General features: G+C 36.3%; 1 protein-coding gene across 4 annotated transcripts in view; it reads right to left on the bottom strand.

Annotated features, from left to right (window-relative positions):
- LOC110222317 (3',5'-cyclic-AMP phosphodiesterase 4D-like) overlaps positions 1 to 22,279 on the bottom strand; it is a 798,164-nt gene that overhangs the window by 38,236 nt on the left and 737,649 nt on the right. For all 4 annotated transcript variants that reach the window (XM_078153186.1, XM_078153187.1, XM_021007250.2 and 1 more), the window contains one exon: positions 18,905 to 19,134. In XM_078153186.1, the coding sequence (XP_078009312.1) occupies positions 18,905 to 19,134 (230 nt within the window). The remainder of the gene's footprint in view (positions 1 to 18,904; positions 19,135 to 22,279) is intronic.

Genomic DNA, 22,279 nt, shown 5'->3' with positions numbered 1-22,279 from the left:
AGTAACTTTCTGACATTGTAAAAGTCATTTAACCTCTTGATGCCCCAGGTGATCTTTAATCTTTTAAGTTATAAAGAAGGTGTCCATCTGCATTGGGAGCTGGGTTTTCCTCACCCAAGAGTTCTCTATGAAATCATCAATGAAATCAGCAAGGATTACCAATGAAATCACAGGGCCAATATCTATCCTTTTCCCATTTGCATAACATACTACATGAAATTGTACTATCTAATATTAATTCTTTTGGATCACCCAATATCCATTAATACAAAATAGATTCTTCTGGCTGAACCAACAATTTAACCTAACTGTTGAGCACATTTCAGTGAGAAGTGGGAGTCCAGATCCATCTGAAGTCAGATGAGGAAAATCTGGGTATGATACAAAAGTGAGTTGTACTTGGTGGCTGAGAATGAGGATGAAATACAATAAAGAAGAAAGAAGATACAAAAAAGGTAGGCTGAGGATGCTGAAGACAACCTTTGCCTATTTCACAATTTTGATTAGAACTGGCTGTAATGGTTTGGGAGGGTCTGATAATGGTGTCAAATCACAACCACATAGATTCAGTTTCTCTCCCTTTATATGAAATATTAAATGGGTATCAAATAACCTCCTGAAAAGCTATCCCCATCTGACCTGCTCCAAAAAAAAGGGTGGGGGGGAACAGGTTGCTTTTAAAGAATGCCCTCCAGAAAAGAAATATTAGAAGTCCATTTCTGATCTTATTCCTTGCTCATGTCTTCAAAAGATCCATAAGATGGAACAATGTGAGAAATGTGATCTAAATATATTTGGCCAAAGGTTAATGGAAGATCCAGGCAATGGGATATACCCTTTAATGGGCTGGGAGGCCTTTATCAGCACACTTAAATGCTGACAGATATCCCTTTTTTCTTCTGGGTGAACTCAGGCAGTTTTTCAAAGAAGAATTAAAAGATTATAATCATTTATAATATCACACATTTAATTAATTATAGTGCTGGCTACTCTAATTACAAGATCCTTTAAATATTACAAGTCTGAATCTTGAAAGGGAATAATAATAATAGTAAAACACTGCTTGAATTATCAGGAGATAGTTGTATTTGAGATGCTATCTTCACCAAGATACCCCACCTTGCTTCACTCACCGTGGACATCCAGAGATTTTTTTTAACCTTCTGTTTCTCCTATGTTTGAATCTATCCTTAGATTCAAAGGACTTTGCTTATATGCAACTCCATTTCTCCTTCCTTCTTCACCTCAGTATCACATCTGTGAGTGACTGCTACACCAAAGGATTCTCCTGCCTGGTGGTCTTTAGGTTACACACTTAGTATTTTCCATAGTCTGGTACCATCCACCAGCCATCATTCTGATTTTCCCTCCCCAGTCCTCTACAAAATTATGATGCTCGCCAATGTAAGAAGTCCACATAAAGGACCACTCCCACATATCCATGAATCATAGAATCATAGAAGTAGGGCCTCAAAGGACCTCAGAGGTCAACTAATCCTTTTAGGATTAGTCCTAATCCTAAACCAACTGACAAGTATGTCCTCTTCAACATGCATAACAAAAGGTTATATAACCTTTCTTTGATGACCTCCAATGAAGGGGAACAGGATCCTTCTTAAGATATCCTTATCTCCCCTTTAGACATCTCTAATTGTCATAAAATTTTTGTTAACCTCAAGCCTAAATAAATTTCTTTGCAACTTTCATTCACTGTTCAAAGTTCTGTTCTCTGTGACTAAACAGAACATCTAATTACTATTACATTTGACAGCCCTTCAAATACTTAAACCACCATGTCTTCCCTAAGTCTTTTCTTGTACAGGGTAAAGAACTCTATGAACTTAAGATCTTTTACCATCATGACTGATCTTCTCTGGATATTCTTCTGTTTATTATTGTACTTCCCAAACTGGGAACCAACCAATGAATCATGGAACATTTATTAAGTGTTTATCACATGTCACGTGTTTTGCTAGGCACTGGGGATACAAAAACAAGAAAGAAATAGTACCAGCCCTCAGGAAGCTTACATTCTGTAGGGATAAACTACATGTACATATGTAAGAATGTCAGGACATAGATATATAGAAAATACAAAGTAATTCGGAAGGGGGAATAACAAGAGAGAAGAGAGGGAGAGGGAGACACACACACACACACACACAGAACCTCTTTCAAAGTATTCACATCTCAGAAACACAAAGTCTCATATCTTTACAATGGTCTCTCCCTTGCATATTTTCCCCCAGTGCTTTAATTCATAAGTAACCCCTTTGTCCTTTTCATTGGCAAAATTCATCTCCTAAAAGCACACCAAAATACTGTACAGGCTCAAATACAGGGGTATAGAGGTGGGGAGAAATTCAATATCTTCATGCTTTCATGAATTTCAACTGAATAAATTCCTCTTGTTTGTGAATGCTAAAAGTGCTACACTCTGGTCAATATTAAGTGTGGTTCACTGCATTTTTTCCATTTGCCTTGTAGAGATGAAGCACATTTTATAATAGATGCCATTCATCCATATTGCTTAACCCAACAACTCGCAAATGTTAACAGTACATTTTATATCTCCTTGTAGCACTTATTCATAAGGTCCATTCACTTCACATTTTCTTCACAAACAACTTATTCCAAGTCAGGAGAATAAAAATAACTCAGTAACTTTAAATTATGTGTGACATCTAAATAAGGAGCAATTCTGAAATGTACAAAGGTAGCCACTAGTATCAACATAGTACAGTAGAAAGAGTACTGGTTGCGGAGTCAAAAAACCTGGGTTCAAATCTCACCTCTTATAATTGCTACGTATATGGCCATGAACAAGTCACTTAACCTCCCTGGGTCTCAATTTCTCCATGTCTAGGATGAGAGGTTTCGACTAAATAATATTTATTGATGCTTCCAGATCTAAATCAATAATCCTTTAACCATTATAGGCAGCTGTGGGGGAAACATCAAAGGGAGCTCTCCAAGGTGCTACTTATGGTTTCCTTTGTGAGTTAATGGAAGATGTTTCCAGTGCTGTACCACATCAGCCATCTCATAACTTATCATAGTACATTTATACTTCTTTTGGCTTTTCTTCCTTGGACCATGTGTCTATCCAACTCATTTAGATATGCAATCCAAGGACAAAAAGTATACAATTTTAACTGCAAGATTTTTGCCTTCCCTTATAATTTATAGTGCAGTTTTATCATCTGATTGTTTAATAGAGCAATTTTTTGATGGTTTAATATTTAGTTTTTTTGTCCAGTTAACATGTAAAAAACAATTTTAAACATTCTTTTCAAAATTTTGAGCTTCAAATTCTCTTCCTCCTTCCTCTCCCTTGTTCCTGAGACAGCAAACAATTTGATGTAGGTTACACATGTGCAGTCATACAAAAGATACTTCCATATTAGTCATGTTGTGAAAGAAAAAAAACAGACCAAAAAAAATAATGAATGTTTTTAAAAGTATGTTTCAATCTGCATGCAAACTCCATCAATTCTTTCTTTGGATGTGAATACCATTTTCTGTCATAAGTCTTTTGAAATTGTCTTGGATCATTGTATTGCTGAGAACACCTAAGTCATTCATAGTTAATCATCATGCAATACTGCTGCTACTATGTACAATGTTCTGGTTCTGCTCAGTTCACTTTGCATCAATTCTTGTAAGTCTTTCCAGGTTTTTCTGAAAGCATCCTGCTCTTCATTTCTTATAGCACAGTAGTATACCATCACAATCATACACCATAACTTGTAAAGCCATTCCTCAATTTCAATTTCCAATTCTTTGCCACCACAATAAGAGCTGCCATGAATATTTTTGTACATACAGTTTTCTTTCCTTTTTTATCTCTTTGGGATACAGACCTGTAAATGGCATTTCTGGGTCAAAGGATATGTATGGTTTTTATAGCCCTTTTGGAATAGTTCCAAATTGCTCTCCAGAATGATTGAACCAGTTCACAACTCTACAAACAGTGCATTGGTGTCTCAATTTTCCCACATCCCCTCCAGCATTTGTCATTTTCATTTTCTGTCATATCAGCAAATCTGATAGGTGTGGATTGCTACTTGCATTTCTCTAATCAATTATGATTTAGAACATTTTTCATATTAACATAGATTGCTTTGATCACTTCATCTGAAAACTGCTTGTTCATATCCTTTGACCACTTATCAATTGGGGAATGACTTGTATTCTTACAAATTTGACTCAGTTCTCTATGTATTTGAAAAATCAGACTTTTTCAGAAAAATCTCACCGTAAATTTTTTCACTGTTATTACTACAAACTGTGTATTTCCCTCTATCCTGTTTCCCTCCTATTAATCCTATCCTCCTCTCCTTTCACTCTGTCCATCCTCAAGTGTTTTGTTTCTGACTAATGTCTCCCCAAATCTACCCTCCCTTCTATCAGCCTTGCCCCTCTTCTCTTGGCCCCTATCCCTGCTATTTTCCTGTAGGGTATGACAGATATATATCCAACTGAGTGTGTATCTTTCCCCCTCTTTGAGCCAATTCTGATGAGAGTAAGGTTTATATTCTCCATCCAGATTCCCCATCATGAAGGGGAACTCCATTGTAAAAGCTTTTTGACTATTTTATGTGAAATAATTTACCCCATTCTACCTCCTCCTTCCCCTTTCTCCCAGTGCATTCCTCTTTCTTACCTCTTAATATTATTTTTATATATCATCTCATCATATTCAACTCACACCCATGCCCTCTAACAATGAATTTGGATACTACTCTTTAGGTACCTTAAAGAATTTGGAAAAGAAATTTAATAGGCCTTACATAATTAGACAACAAAACTTGGTTAAATATATCTGCTTACTGTTAATTTGTTTAAAAATAGCTGACATTCACATAGAATTTTTTGTCCATTTTTTTATATGAGATTTACAATATACCTCTGAGATAGTGGGGGCAGATATTATTCCAATTTAATAAACAAGGAAGTTGAGCAGCTTGGCAAAGGTCATAAAGCTAGTGGGAGGAGAATCAGAACTAACCAGAGGAGCTCAGACTCCAAGTCTAGTCCTCTTTCCATTTCACTACAATTCATTCAATGGGTCTTTTTTAGAGTCCAGAAAGTTTAAGAGAATTATGGCACCAAAAATTTGAGGTGGTCTGAATGTGGTGGCACATGCCTATAATGCATTCTTCTACTGGGGGAGACTAATGCTGGTGGACCACCTGAGCTTGGGAATTCTGACTTGCAGAAGTTACTATAGAAACACTAATATGGTGATTCCTTTAGTGCTGAAGGGCAACCAGTCTGCCAAAACAGGAACAAACTGGCCCAGGTCGGGAAAACTGAGCCAGTTAAACCTTATGCACTGCTCAACATTAGGTTCAGGTCTGTGAGTGGATGGTGCACTTCTAGCCTGGGTGTGATAGACTCAGTTGCTATAATAAAAACAACCAAAAAAAAAACACCCTAAAACTTGAAGGAGCATGATGATATATTACCAAAGAAAATGATGACTTTATCATTAATCATTCAATTTGTTTGTGAGGGCATTGCAAGCTTTGAAAATGGCAATGACACTATGTTCTCTATAGAAAAACAAAACTTATAAAATGTTCATCATTTGGTCCAAATATTGCTAACTGCTTTGGAAATATGATGTCATCAATCAACACATCTTTATGACAAATAATTAGGATGGAGTAAGCCATTTAATTCATTTTGATCTCCAGAGTCTTGAGTTTTAAGGCAAATTTGAAATTGATGAAACAGGGATAATATTTTTTTAGGGAAAAAAAGGTTCATAATGTTCCCAATCATTGAGTCCAAGTTATAAAAAATGCAACAATGTTTAGATTAATCAAAAACAAAGATGCTCAATATATTTTACAAAAGAGTTGACTTCAATATTGCTCAGCAACCATATTTATAGTTTTCCTGAAATTAAAAGATTGTTTCAAAAAGCAATTTCAGTTGGTACACATTTTTAAAATGAATGTTAAGAATTGTCTTTACAGGTGATTGAGATAAAATAAAATACTATTTTTAAAAAGCTGATTTCAGACAACTTGTAAAAGAATAAAACTCAGTTAATTTGAAAAAGTTAAAAAGAATTTAAATTTCAGTGAACTCATGCTAAAATATTCAAATAAAAAGATAGTCTTTTTGTTACAAAAAGAATTAGTGTGCTTAACAAGATGGAACAGTTAAAATATTTTATTAATTATGAGAAGTAATGCATAGAATAAGGATTAGATAAGTTGAATACAAGAGGATGAGGCTCCAAATGTTGCTTTTTTAGTCAATTAAATAAAAAAATCTGACTCTGCAATTCACTGAATGAAGTACAAAAAAAAACCCCAGTCTTCTATTTTGACCAATGAACAGCAGAATAAAGTAATGCTTTTAGTCAATATATCAAGTAGTAGAAATTTTTAAAAAAACACCTGAAGAATGTTTGCATGACTTTTGTTTAAATGAGTTTTAACATGGTTAAACCAACAATTGAACCAGACTTAAAATTTGAAGTGTAGACATACACAGTCCACTTCTACTGTCATTTTCCTTCATAATCTACTTTGGTAAAATGAATAATATTGAATTTTTGACACTTCAGTTAGTGTGTGTATGTGTGGTATTATACATTGACCTCAGGAAGGCTGTACCCCCCACTTCTCTATCTGTAAGTCCAAATATTAGATTCTTGATTTTTTTTAGGCCTCCATCTGTCACCATCTTACAATGCTTTCTGGACGAAACCATAGGGCTCCTCCAAAAAGAAGACTACAAAGATTTGCTTCATCCTCCCATCTATTCTTATGCTACCTAGTGATGACATTACTTCTTAGGTGTTTTAAAAAGGAATAGTTTACTACCAAGAATTGTAGGAGTACCTGCGATGGAGTGATGGTGAGTGGATGGGGGCATTGGAGAATATTTACAGCAGTAATTAACCATTGTGCAAGTTGTAAAGTTCCTTGTGGTTCCATCCTGGTCTTCACTACAAACTACATTAGCCTACACTGTTTGTGTTCCCTTCTGACTAATAACTTTAACTTGATTAGGCCTTGCTTTAAATTAATACGATGAACCAAACAGTATTAAGTACTTAGAATGGAGAGAATACTATACGAGACAATGGAGGAGACACAACGTTTAGATAAAGCACTGGTCCTACTTTTGGAGAGGTTCTAAACTAGCTCTCATCATAAACTAGTCTGGCTATAGCTGCTATATTCATTCCTCTGGAACCTACTTCTCCAACCTCAGTCACGGGGTATAGGAAGCTAAGTCTTAGTCAAGTTCTTTCCAGCTAACTCCTCAACTCTGTCCTGTAATGGAGCATTGGCTGGCCTTTGAATTAGGAAGATCAGTTCAAATTCTGCTTTAGATAGTGATTAGCTATGTGCACCTGGGTAAATTAATCAAGTCCTCCCAGTCTCACTTTCTTCATTAGTAAGGGGATAATATTATTACTTATTTCACAGGATTATGAAGCTCAGTCTTAAAATGCTGATAAATGTCAGCTATTCCACCCATATTCCACTAGCTCACTCATTAATAGGATATCTCATATTGATCTCTATTACCTGACAAAGTGCTTTCCTGTCCCAGATGAAGATTTTTCTTTATATGAATTCTACAACTATCTCTCCCTAGGTTTCAAGTGACAAGGAGTGCTGACAACAAATGAATCATCAAAGAGGGGACTATATGCTTGTTAGAGAGAATTGCCAACATCATATATAATGTTTCATGTATGATTCAAACAAAAAAAATCTTTGATAAAATTCTTCAAATAATCACATTAAAAAATATGATTGTACTAGTTGAATTAAGTTCAAGAACTTTACAAAGCCATCTCATAGAAGATAAACCCACAATCCACAACAGAAAAACAAAGTGGGTGACAAACTCATACTCACTATAAACTAGATAGCCAAGTCATCAAAATATTCAATATATATCCCTATCTCTCATGAGCACAGCAGATCAACACTGAACTGGGCTTGCTATTGTGTAGGAGGATGATAGACTATATTACATTCCTGCAATTGTGTAGAGATTTGCATGTTCTCAAATTATTCACTGCTAAAAATTATCTTTTTAATACCAACATTCTCCTACTGATGTAGAACATGGGACTGTATCATAGAATGCCAAGATAGCAGAAGAATCAAAATTACACATAATTCTACAGCAATGCAAAGAAATCTATTATATATCATTAGGGTGTAATGCATTAGTAATGATAACTTTTATGAGAAAGGTATAAATAAAGACATTATTGAACTGTGTGTGTGAGTGAGTGAACACTACAGAAAGTGGGTCAATCTATCATTTAGCAAGAATTAGAAATGAGAAATGTTCAGCTGTGTGCTGTGCTGGTACCTGAAGATTCTAAAAGGACAAGATCCTCTTTGGAGCATTTATAGGAAATGAATATACCCAAGAACCAGACCACACAGGCTATCCATCACTCATCTTTACTGTTACTGTGTGGTCAGCCCATCATCTCTTCTGATCAGCTCTTGATTTGATGACCTCCTATATACCACATCTCCTGTGTAATTACATATTTGGACTGTGTTCCATACTGTTTACCAATGAAATCATGAATACATGAAAGCATATATTCCAAACTCTATATTTTTACACACCAAGTATTTGAAATGTATTTCCACATTTTTTCTAAAGCTAAGGAGTCTAATTTTGAGAGTTCACATGCTCACTCGTAACCTGTCTTCTTTGTGTATGTTACAGGCTCTTGACTTTGTTTTAGATATTTGCTAATTTGCTATTTTGATTTTGATTCTTAATACTTTATGCTAAAAAGAAACACATAATTACTTTTTTGCAGGTATACATATATAGATATGCATATATATGTATATATATATATATATATATATATATATATACATATGTAGTCATACAAAACACTTTCATAGTAGTCATGTATATATTTCCCTTCATCCTATCCTGCCTTTTATTTATTCTATTCTCTCTTTTGACCCTGTCCCTCTTTAAAGTGTTTGCTTCTGATTACCCCCTCCCCCAATCTGCCCTCCCCTCTATCATCCTCCTGTTCTCTTGTCCCCTCCCCCCCATTTTCTGTAAGGCAAGATAGATTTCCACACCCAATTGAGTATGTGTATGTTATTCTCTCCTTAAACAAAATCTGATGAGAATAAGATTCACTCATTCCCTCTCATCTTCCCCCCCCTCCATTTCCCCTCCATTCTAAAAGCCTTTTCTTGTCTGTTTTATGTGAAATAATTTACCCATTCTACCTCCGCATTTCTCCTTCTCCCAGTATAATCCTCTCTCACTCCTTAACTTTATTCTCCAGATATCACTTCTTCATCTTCAACTCACCCTGTGCCATCTATCTATCTATCTATCTATCTATCTATCTATCTATCTATCTATCTATCTATCTATCTATCTATCTACCTACCTACCTATGTGTATATGTATATATATATATATATATATATATATATATACATACATATAAGTAATTTTTTTCCTTCTAACTATTCTAATATTGACAGAGGACTCATGAGTTACAAATATCATCTTTCCATGCAGAATGTAAACAGTTCCACATTCATAAGTCTCTTATGATTTCTCTTTCCTGTTTACCTCTTCATGTTTCCCTTGAGTCTTGTATCTGAAAGTCAAATTTTCTGTTCAGCTCTAGTCTTTTCATCAAGAATGGTTGAAAGCTCCCTGTTTCACTGAATGACCATTTTTTTCCCCCTGATGGATTATGCTCAGTTTTGCTGGGTAGGTAATTCTTGATTGTAATTCTATCTCTTTTGTCCTCTGGAATATTATATTCCAAGCCCTGTGGTCCCTTAGTGTAGAAGCTGCTAAATCTTGTGTTATCCTGATTGTGTTTCCACAATACTTGAATTGTTTCTTTCTGGCAGCTTGTAATATTTTCTCCTTGACCTGGCAACTCTGGAATTTGGCTACAACATTCCTAGGAGTTTTCCTTTGGGGATCTCTTTCAAGAGGAGATTGCTGGATTCTTTCAATTTCTATTTTGCCTTCTGGCTCTAAAATATTGGGGAAGTTTTCCTTGATAATTTCTTAAAAGATGGTGTCTAGGCTTTTTTTTTGATCATGGCTTTCAGATAGTCCAGTAAATTTTAGATAATCTCTCCTGGACCTACTTTCCAGGTCAGTTCCTTTTCCAATGAGATATTTTACATTGTTTTCTATTTTTTCATTCTTTTGAAATTGTCTTACAGTGTCTTGATTTCTCATAAAGTCACTAGCTTCCAATTGCTCCATTCTAATTTTTAAGGAAATATTTTCTTCAGTAAGTTTTTGGACTTCCTTTTCCATTTGGCCAAATTTGCATTTTAAGGCATTCTTCTCCTCATTTGCTTTTTGGACCTCTTTTGCCATTTGGGTTAGGTTATTTATTAAGGTTTTATTTTCTTCAGTATTTTTTGGGTCTCCTTTAGCAAGCTGTTGACTTGTTTTTCATGATTTTCTTGCATCTCTCTCATTTTTTCCTTTACTTCTCTTACTTACTTCTCAAAATCCTTTTGAGCTCTTCCATGGCCTGGGAATGATTCACACTTTTCTTGGGGGCTTTGAATGTAGGAGTTTTGACTGTGTTGTCTTCTTCTGGTTGTATGTTTTGATCTTCTTTGTTACCAAAGAAAGATTCTATGATCTGATTCTTTTTGCTCTACTTGCTCATGATCTCAGCCAATTACTTGAGTTATAAACTCTTTGTTAAGGTAGGAGTCTGCTTCCAGTTTGGAGAATGTACTGTCCCAAGCTTCAGGGGTTTTGTGCAGCTGTTTTCAGAGATACTTCTAGGTACCTGAAAATTTTCAGTTCTTCCAAGGTGCTATGATCAAAGGCGAGGTGTTTTTCACTTTCCTGGCCTGTGGTCTGTTCTATGAGTGACCAGAAGCACTCTTTTCTGTCTTGGAACTGTGAGGATGATTTTCTTTCTTTCTTTTTTTTTTTTTTAGGCAATTGAGGTTAAGTGACTTGGCCAGGGTCACACAGCTAGTGTCAAGTGATTGGTCTGAGGCCGCATTTGACCTCAGCTCCTCCTGACTTCAGGGACAGTGCTCTATCCACTATGCCACCTAGCTGCACCAGGATGATTTTCCTTCCACGGCCACTACAAGCTCCACCATGCTAGCACTCCTACTCGCCCCAGGACCTCCACTCAGAACTGTGACCCAGATCCAAGCATCAGCAACGAAAGAGAATCCTGCACCAGCAGAGAGATCTTGCAATCCCCCTCTGATCAGCCACTCTATTCCCCCTTAGTCTGTGGGCCAGAAGTTCAGGAGGCAGCCGCTGCCCCGGGGCCACACTCAGGGAATGGGGCCAGGACCCCAACATACTTCTTTCTCACCACCACAGACAAAGACTTTTCCTACTGACCTTCTAAGTTGTCCTTAGAGTTCATGGGTTGAGAAGTCTGGAATCTGCCAGTTGCCTGCGATTCAGTCCTCTGAGGCCTGCTCCAGGTTAGCTGAGGCCTGCTTACCCACACAAACCGTACTCTTCTACCAGCCCGGCAAGATATACCTTTCCAATCAACCATCCAGGTCGTCTTGGGCTGGAAATTTGTTTCACTGTGTCTTTTTGTGGGTTCTGCTGCTTTAGAATTTGCTTAGAGCCATTTTTTATGATATTTGGAGGGGTTTGGGGGAGAGCTCAAGCAAGTCACTGCTTTTACTCTGCCATCTTGGCTCCACCCCCACATAATTACTTTTTAAAATGTGGTTTAATATGCCTTATCTTCTCAGGGGGCACTAGGAAAAAATAAATCAGGCAATCTTAATGTCCCACTAGCATTTGGGGATAAGCTTTTAGGGAACGTTCTTAAATTCTAATATACATATATTTCTGGGAGATCTTTGTAAGAGGCAGCTTCATCTCATTAGAGTAATCCATCTTCCTATGTTTGGTATTTTATTTTATCTCCAAGAGTGACTATTTCTTTCTTTGAATTGTTTTCATTTCCTTTTTATTGGGCATGGCAATGGTAACACACAAAATGTACCACACTAGGCAGGTAACAGGATACTCAAAATGAAAAAGTGTTTATAATATTTTCCACTCACATATGCATGTGTATATAGTGAACCAGAAGTGGTGTGTCATATGGAGAATGGGGGCGGGTTTGGCTATTTCCTTGGTGTCCATTTAATTTCAGCTGATACAACACTGAAGTGTTATTGGGAGACTAGTCAAATCCTCTTTTTCCTGTCAACATGCATCCAAATCCTGACCTGTACCCCAAATTCTAAACTACTCTAATGCATATGGAATACTATATAGATATGGAGAAAACACACTTAGGCCACCATAATGGAGTAAGGGGCTGGGGTGCAGAAAGCCATAACTAGAAGCTAAATGGCTAAAATGACTAAAATGACTAAAATGACTACTCACCTAAGGCTTGATCCTAAGCAAGTGGGATGGATAAAGCACGGTATGAGTCAGGTATGAAGATCTAAGTCAAAAGGAGCTATATCTCCATCCTCTAGATAAATGAATGAAAATTTCAAAGAGAATAGAAAAGCACCTTGGGTAAATACCAATATTCCAACACTATTATGGTAATAACTGGTGTTAAAAGTGACTAATGTCCCACTGAGGCTGATTCATAGTAAAGTAATTCTATGAGAATGCTGACTTAATTTAGAATCTTATGGGATGGGTGAGGATATGAAAAGAACATGATATCTACAATCAGATGATCTGGAAGTGTTTGAATTGGGTTTAAATGTCTACTCTGTTATTTATTTTATTATCTATATTATTGAAGCAAGTCATGTTACCTTTTTGTGCCTCAGTTTTTCATCTGTAAAATGAAAACACTGTCAGCCAATTGGCAAAAATGACAGAAGATGGAATATAGGTAATGTCAGAAGTGCTACAGGAATATAGGTGCACCAATGCACTTTTAATGAAGCTGTAAATGTGATCACAAATACCAGTAAACAATTGGTACTATGTAAAAAAAAATCACTAAATGGTTCAAGTTTTTGGCTCATAGACTATACTACAAGGAGATTAAAAGAAAGACAGGCTCCATAGACAGTAACAACAAACAAAATTTATAGTAGGTCTTTTCTTTTTGTTGTAGCAAAAAAACCAAACTAGAAACAATACAGTTACATTTCATTTGGAGAATGGCTGAAGAAGCAGTATATGAACATAATGGAATATTACAGCGAAGGAAGAAATGGCAAATATGAGGAATCTGGAGAAACATGGAAAGACTTTTTTGAATTGATAAAGAATGAAGTAAAAAGAAATAGAACCATGATGAACAATCACTACAATAATGTAAACAAAAAGAAAACTAAACCAAAGCTACATGATGCATAATTAAACTGACAAAATTAGGTCAAAGGGAAATATAGACGAATCTCCTTGAGAGGAGGGGTAGGGGACAACAGGTGCAAAATGTTTTATGCTATGTCAGATGTGGCACTACATTGGCTAGTTTTGCTTATTTTTGTTTGCTATAAAGGAGAGTTCACTTGGTGGTGGTGGTGGCAGCATTTTGGGGAAGGACTATGATATAAAAACAAAATGTGTCACTAAATTTTTTCCTAATGAAAAAGTTAGGATATAAACCCCAAAGAAATAATGAAAAAAGAAAAACATTCAATACAAACTAATGTTTTAAAAGAAGTATTCTTTATGGTAGGGAATATTAAAAAGAATATTGGAAACAAAGTTGGTGCCCGTGGATTGGGGAATGGGCTTAAAAATAAAACAATCTATGGTGTTTAATATAATAGAATATTATGGTGCAATAAGAAATAATAAATAAGAAAAATTCAGAAAAAATGGAAAGATTGGTATGAACTGGAAGAATCAAAAGGAAAATGTATGTGATGTACAAAAATATAAAATTTGAAAATCATGGATGGGAAGTTAGACTCTGGGTAAAGAAGAAAGGGATTAAAATCTGGGCCAAGTTTTGTTCATTAGGGCTGATTTAATTGTGAGGGGGTGGGGAAGTTTAAAAAATGATTCTGATGTAATGACAGACACCAAATAAATGTACATTTAAAATGAGGAGGTTACAGTAGGTTATCAGTCTCTGAGGCCTATTCTGACTCTATATGCTATGACTCTAGAGCTCTGTTTGGTTTGCCTTCACTGTAGGTATATGCCATGATTTTTTCTTTTTCTTTTTGTTCTTGCTTACTTGGTTATCCTCTTTTCCTGAATGTTCTGGTTTAAATCATGCAGGGGAGAAAATATCCACCAGTGGAACCAATATACAAATAAGATCTTTTAGCAGAGATGGAGATTTCAGAGGAACGATTCTCCCCTGAAGTACCTGGGAACTAGCGTAGTATTAAGAGTAGTGATTGTTAAATTCTTTTACTTCCTAAGTCCTTTATTCTCTCAGTTCTTTATTTACCCTAATCATTTTAACTTTCTTCTTCTCTATCCTTTTTTTCTTAGTCTTCTTGTTCTTCACCTTTTCTCTATTTCTTTACCCTTCTGCTTTTCCCATACTTATCTCCTTTGATTATTTCTCTACCATGTTCTCCTCTGCCTTCCTCTCACAGACATACACCCACTCACTCACCCACCCACCCACACACAGACTAATATTGGAAAAGCAATCAGTGTCACCACTAAATTAAAAGTAAATAGAGATCTTCTAAGTTATTTAGGTTGTATACAGAAATGTCTATCATGGCAAATTACATTTGTTCTTCCAACCCTCTTTAAATAAGTTAATAACATTCTCAACTAGTAATCAGTCATATTTCAGTGCAGTTTTTTTTCTTTAAGCCATCAAAGATCTGGCTATAAAACTTCAAACCTACTCTTCTATGAGGGAAAGATGAAATGTAGCTTCTCACAGAGTACCAAGTTTATGATTTTATTTTGTGTTCATGTAGAAATTTCCAAAATGCTCACTACATTCACTAAATCAGAATGCAAACAACTTCACAGTTAGAAATGCAAAGGAATGATGTATGAATATAAATTTAAACATGTTCACATATCCCCACTTTGAAATGAACCTGAGGTGAAATCATTAAAGCAGTCATAAATGAAAGTTGTCTTGACCTCTGTCTGACAACTATTTTGTCTTGGCATTATATAAGGAAACTATTAGTCTCTATTCATAATGCACTTTTATAGGCCAAAGATCCCGTTCATAAACCAATTACTCTTTGGAGCCATGTTGTGGCTCTACAGAGGGTATTAAACAAATCTAGAGAACTGCTTTAAGATACTCTACTCAAGGTGAGAGAGAAAAAATGAGATGAAAGCATAGAGGGGGAAAAAAAAAACAGCCCCTGAAAGGAGGCCAGGGATAGGCGGAGAAGATCTCCCCCCCCCCCCAAAAAAAAGTTGGGGATTGTTTGGTTTGGGGTTTTTTTGGTTAAAGCTAAGAAAAGGTTCAGAGTAGTTTGTTGAAGACAAATGTGGCCATTCATTAGACAGCCATCAAAAAACAAGTTATTTTAAGTGAATCAAAATGTCCTCATATTCCTGTTTGAGAGGAAGAAGGGATAGGAAGGAGTTTGAGGAGAGACAGAAAGTAAGATAATTCTAGGGTCATGCTGGAGGCAGCTCATAGTGGCTTTTAAGTGGATTATTACATTTCTGGGGTGACCATTTATACCTCTGAAAGTGGCAAGTACTATGAATCAGGGCTTGATTTACTGTTTTGTTGATTGTCTAGACTTAAGAAAGTGATGGAGAAAACTGTTAATAATGTGTGTTATGGGTACATTTTTTCTCTCAACAAATTGGTTATTAAGTAATTGTCAGCACACCCTTGTGTAAATCCCAGATGCATTTACTTTTCTGCTTTCAACTTTCCCTCCTGCTAAGCCATATTGGGATTATTTGCCCATGTCTTCTCTATTTATTGACATTTAATTGCATAGCAACTTTCTGGCTAGGAGGTAATGATCTTTTATTTTTTATTTAATGTGGTTAGTTGACCAGTCTTGACATTGGCTGGTTTCAGCAAAATTAAGCCAACCATTTCCTGTGATTTTCAATACACTGATTCTTCCCTTGAAATATACTTCACATATTTGCATGTTGCAATTGTATTTTAAAACACATATGCCTCTTGGTTTCTACTTTGAACCAAGTAAGGTGTCATAGTGTAGAAGATTTCAAAAACATTATATCCAAGCCCTCTTGGCCCTTGGAGAGTACTTGTTTGTTTTTAGTACACACAATTAGCTACACAATTATCCCAGCTCATATTCCACCCGTGGATTTTAATTAAACAGTGGCCAACCATAAAGAGATATATTTAATACATAGTCTTCTTTTATAGTGAGCAAGATCTATCATAATTTTAGCATGCCTAGAGACAGTCCTAAAGTCATATCTACTTTCCAATGTTCCTTCTTTCCCAATTAATTGAATCTCTAATAATTAATATAGTTTATTCCATCTTCTCACCTGTCCCAGAATGAACAGCTTATCATTTGTGCAGAATATTAATAATATCACTTATGCTGAGTAGCTGTGGGTAGAATCAGGTACTCTGCACATAAGATCCACATTGGGATAGGGCTTAAGTTAGGTTGCTGAAGTGGTGGCCATGTGGTGCTGGCAACAGGCTATCTCACTGGAATCAAATGAAAAGGGGAGAAATGTAAGGTAGGCAGTGTCTATTTAACACTCCCCTACTACTGGTACAGGCTTATTGCCACTGCTGTTACTGTTGTCCATTTTTCTTCTCTTTCACATGATCAGGAATTTGGTTAAGACTCCTCAGTCATGAGATGATTACGGACAGAATTAGTGACAAAAGTAGCAATGGTAGTGGTGGAAGTGGTAGTTTATGGGAGGTAGGTATTGAGAAGAAACAAAAGTTGACCCCAGCTTCCCTCTACTAGTCAATCTACAAATTTTGGGATTAACAGTGAACATTCTGCCAGCTACCCTGGGGGAAAACGGTAACTGTTAATCCAAAGGATTGGGAAGTTGGCTCAAACGCTCCTTGTATAAATTACAAAAAAATGCTGTTCTGAACCAGCTATCCCCACAACAGGGCAGCAAGCTACTCTACAGAATCACTTGCTCTTGTCTATTGAGGCAATCTGGCTAATATTACCCTTTTATAAAAAAAAAATATATTTTTTTCTGAACTTAAGAAATAAAATCAGCATTTCCATGACATAGTAGAATAGAAAAAAATATGATTATACATGAAACTGCAAATTATTATGTACAACTTGCTATTCCTTTAAAATATATAACGAAGTTATCATGTCACTTTCTTCCTTTTGCTTCCCCCCCCCCCACTCTCCACCCTAGAGATAGCTAACTGGACGAGTTTATTTAGTTTACTTGTAGAGGGCCGGCTCTGGGGAGTTGGAGGGCTTAGGCCAGCCCGGGTCTTACCTGTAGTTTGTACTAAGTTCGACAGCTGTGAAACTCAGAGTGTTGGCTCACCACCCCCCTGTTCTGTCTTTTGAGAACAGGTTGCAGGAAGGGAGGAAACGGATGGGTACAGGACAGGACGCAGGAAAGAAACTAACAGACAAGGTACAAGGAAGTAAGGCAATCACTTAATTAGGTTTGTGCTTTTCATGGAAAATAATGTTACTATTGCTTGATCCAGTACTATATAAGCCTGAGCCCTCAGATCAGTAAACAAAGTTTGTTCTTCACATCTTCCACCTGGCCCGTGATTCTTTCTCTCTTCACACTGTGCCAGCATCAGACCAGGGCTGCTGACGCAGGGACTCACGGCATTACTCATTACTAACATTGTATCACAGATTCAATTCTAAGAAAGTTAAACCTCCTCTTACTTGCAAAAAGTGTGAGTTGAACTAATATCATTCAAGGAGTAGTTCTCCATATCTCCAAGTATCCAGAGACCACATAGCTAATAAAACAAACAAATAACTTCAGAAAAAAAAAAAGAAAGGAGTTATTGGCCATATTTACAGAAACCTCAGCAAGATCACATTAAGAAAAATCTTGAAACTATGTTTCCAGAATATGGCTGAAAATTTCTTCCTGCCCATTGATCACCTCCTCACACTGTGTGCAATATACTCTGCAGCAATCTTTGGATTATCTGGCAAGATGAGAACTGCTGGATTCCTACTTTTCCTTCTTCACTTAGGCTTCAGCAAATATTACAAACCATCTGAGCATTTGATAGATCTGTGCTTTATTTCCTTTTCCAGCCTTATTCCCAAAGGAGATAATGAAAAGCCCTCAAATGGGGAGGGAGGGTGAGGAATAAAAGGAAGCAAAAAAGGATGGGAAAATGGAAATTTTTAAAATCCCCTGCAAAGTGGAAAGTACAAGATGCCGGAAAACTGAGAAATGACCATTGGCACAATCCTGTTAGATCTACTTATTCAAGTCCTTCTACTTCACTTTCACAGCTGAAAAAAATCACGTTGGGCTTAGAACCAAAAGAATACTCTAGTAAGCAGTACCTCAAAGTGCTATAGGCCAGATTACTACACACATGAATGTAATTACATCTTTTCCTTTGACTCTAATTATACCATAATTAATCTCTCCTTGATTTCAAATTCATTTTGACTCAATGAATAGTGCCTACTATTTCTAGATACTTATTCCCACATGGTAATTTCTCCATCAGTTCTAATTTGCTTGGGATTTTTTCTGTTGCATTATATTTACCCAGCATATTTTTTTTTTCAGTAATGGTACGCTATTCCCAATTACTTGTTATCATCCATCAATATGTCTTCAACCTCCTCAGGAATATTACCAAAATTGGCCCTCCTCAAAGAATTGGCATGCTATGCAGAAATCATCCTTTTTTTTTCTCTTAACAGCATATATACTACTCAGGGAACAAAACTTTTACAAACACATGTCACTAAAATACTTTTTTTTTTCCAAATAGAACTAGGAACTTCTTCCCATTGGCACTTACCTACTGGATTCTGCAGATGTGATGGCAATCAGTGGAAGAATCTTCAGTGGAAGACTGGTGGGCCTTTGTAGGTTCTCTGACTCACTTTTTAAGTCTGCTTGCTCCAGCTGTCTGAAGGCCAGGGGAGGAAGCTGGACATTACGGCAGGAGAGTCTCCGTACTAGGTAAGGCTCCATTCCTCGGAATGGGTCTTCGCCCTCATTGCTCGAGTGCAATGTTTCCTCAGATGCCTGCAGAAGTCCAGAGGAATAGACTTGGTCAACAACTGTTTCCCATGTTTCTTATGGATTATTGTTATAGTAATTTGAGAGTGAAACAAAGGAAGTTGATTTTCTTTAACATGTGAATACCTAACTCTAAAGAGGAACTGGAAACAGATTTGGGAGAGGAACTTTAGATTGAAATGCAGAATGGTAGGTATACTGGTTGAGATTTGAAAAGATACAAGAAAGATGATGATCTGGCTGAATGATATTAAAATCAAGCTTCAATTTTCCAGAAATTTCTTGTATAAAATAGCAAAAGAAATAAAGGATGATGGAAGAATTATGCTGAATATACATTAGATAGATAATTACTGAAATAACAGCACATATGCAAATAGAAGTTATATCTAAATTGATAGTAGATTAACATTCCAGTAACAAGTAGTTAATTTTCACACACACACACACACACACACACACACACACACACACATACACACACCTCTATGTGGTACAGTGAATAGAATACTGGATTTGGAGTCAGAAAAATCTGCATTCAAATCTGGCCTCAGACACCTAATAACTGTGTAACCCTAAGCCTGACATTAACCTATCTTTGTCAGTTTCTTCATCTCTAAAAATGATGACAATAATAACACCTACCTCTCTAGTTGTTGTGAGGATCAAATGAGATTTTATACATATATATGTATATATAACTATGCAAATGTGAATTATTATATATTATTATGTATTTTTATGTAATTGGTTTTACAGTAACCCAGTGAAGTAGAGAGAGGAAGTATTATTGCTTTCATTTTACACATGAAGAAACTAAAACCCAGAGTTGTGGTGTGACCTGACCAGTCATCACCCATGGGTGAAATTACTCACTATCAGCTCCTAGTCTCAAATCCAGAGCTCTAACTCCAAATGTGGTATTCTTTTCAACATATTTAGCATGTACTATTTGCAGAGCACTGTGATAAGAACTGAGATAGAAACAAAAATGCACAAGAAGGGCCTTAACCTAAGAAATTTATAATCTGAGATAGGAGACAGTGGATTTTTATTAATCAATTCAATTTAATTTATCCAGGACATTTTACATATCAAGGGCTAAGCTAGGTACTGTGCTCAGTCCTGGGGACATCCAGACAAAAATAAACTACTCCTATTCTCAAGGAGCTTGCATTCTTTTTTTTTTTTTGGGGGGGGCAAATGATGAGTATTTATATAAATATATGCAAAATAAATATAGACATTTCCCGCAAAGGAAAAGAAGACAGCATCTGGAGAATTATGACAGGCCTCATGTAGAGGATATGAAGCTAAACCCTGAAGTAAGTTTGCCACTTGAGCTAAGCCATAAAAAAGCTATTGATTTTATGAGGAAATGAAGGGAGGGCATTCCAGGTATGGGTGGGGAGAGGGAGGATGGGAGGAGACAGCCATTGCAAAGGCTTAGAGATAAGAGATGGAATGTTATATGTGAGGAGTATCAAGGCCAGCTTGGCTGGAATGTAACATGAAAAAAATTATTCTCATCAAGGCAATGGATGGAAAGGCAATGTGGAGCCATGTCATGAAAGGCTTTAAATGTCAAACACAAATTTATATTTACTATTAGAAGGAATTGGAAATCGCTGTAGTTTCTTAAGCAGGTGAGTGATATAGTTGTACCTGTGCTTTAGGAATATGACTTTGGCAAATGTGTGGGAAGACATATTAGAAAGGGTAGAAATTGGAGGCAGAGAGACACAGTGAAGGTTACTAATACAGTTAAGGCAAGAGACAATGAGAGCTTGAGGTAGGGTGGTGACTGTGTAGAGAAAGCAAAAAAATGGATATGAGATGTTATGAAGATAGATAAGAATAGGTATCTGATTGAATGGAAGGGGTAAAGGGAGAAGGAAGAGCTGGTTATGAGTCTGAGGCTGATAACAAGGATGCCTGGAAGGATCAAGGTACCTACAAGAGAAGTTAAGAAGAGGGGAGAGTTTGAGGGGATGGGAAAGATATGAAAATATAACATAAAAGAGTATGGAAGAAATAACAGTGATACAAAGACAGTTTTATTAGAATTAGAATGAAAGGGGTAATCATTTTCAGCTAGGAGAATATGGAAGGCTTTATGGAGGAGGTAGCATTTCATCTGAGTATTGAAGGGTAGATGGGATTTCAACAAGAGGTGTTCCATACTTTATAGTATGATATGTGGTATAATGTGAGCAAAAGACACAAAGTTAAGACATTCTGGGATGCATCTGGACAAGGGTAAATAGTCTAGTTTGGGTAGAGAATAGGGAGTAGGAAGGTTAGAGTAGTGAAATGAAGGTAGAATGGAGCTCCATTGTTATGGACCTTAACAGTAGGCTAAGAAATCAGGACTTTATTCAGTAAGTAATGGGAAACCATTGAAGTTATTACTGGTGCTTTTTGTTTTCATATAGAGGGTGACATGATCAGAGCTATATTTTAGGATACATAATCTGACAGCAGTATGTTGGATCAACTGGAAGTGAGACTGAACACTGAGAGACTAGTTTGGAGACTAATGTAAGAGTTCAGATAAGAGGTGGCAATAGCTTGAGCTAGTGGAAATGGTAAGGATACAAGGTCTATTGCCTAAATGTAAGTGACCTGACGGCCACTGATAGGATATTTGAGATGAAAAAGATGAATGATGCAGGGATGATTTTTAAGGTTTTAAGTTTGGGTAGCTAGGAGAATCAATGGAGAATGAACTGACTATAATGGGAAAGTAAGGATAAGAAGAGAATTGTTTTGGAAAAAATAAAACCTATACACAGAAATGAACTACAAACATACATATCTATATACATGTAAAAATCTCTCTCTGTCTCTCTCTATATATATGTATATAAACCTACATACACAGACACACTTTCTTCTTCTGTAAAATGGAGTCAACAATAGTCCCAAATGTGAGAGGATAAAATAATATTTCTGAAAGTGTTTGTAAACCTTAAAATCCAACAAAAGGCTATTATTTATAATACTATTACCTATAAAATATAGATCATATAATAATGGTCACTATTGTCTAGTGAATATGCACATTCTTTATTGATATGGCTACTGTAATCCCTGCGAAATAATAGTCCTAGGAGGTTTCCAAGTATGCATCATAAATAAGATAGAAAGT

Source organism: Phascolarctos cinereus, unplaced genomic scaffold, assembly GCF_003287225.1.
Source record: "Phascolarctos cinereus isolate Bilbo 61053 unplaced genomic scaffold, phaCin_HiC Scaffold_4;HRSCAF=312, whole genome shotgun sequence".
In the NCBI taxonomy this organism is placed as follows: Eukaryota; Metazoa; Chordata; class Mammalia; order Diprotodontia; family Phascolarctidae; genus Phascolarctos; species Phascolarctos cinereus.
Note: the sequence above shows the minus strand (reverse complement) of the source record. Positions and strands in the feature narration are given on the sequence as shown.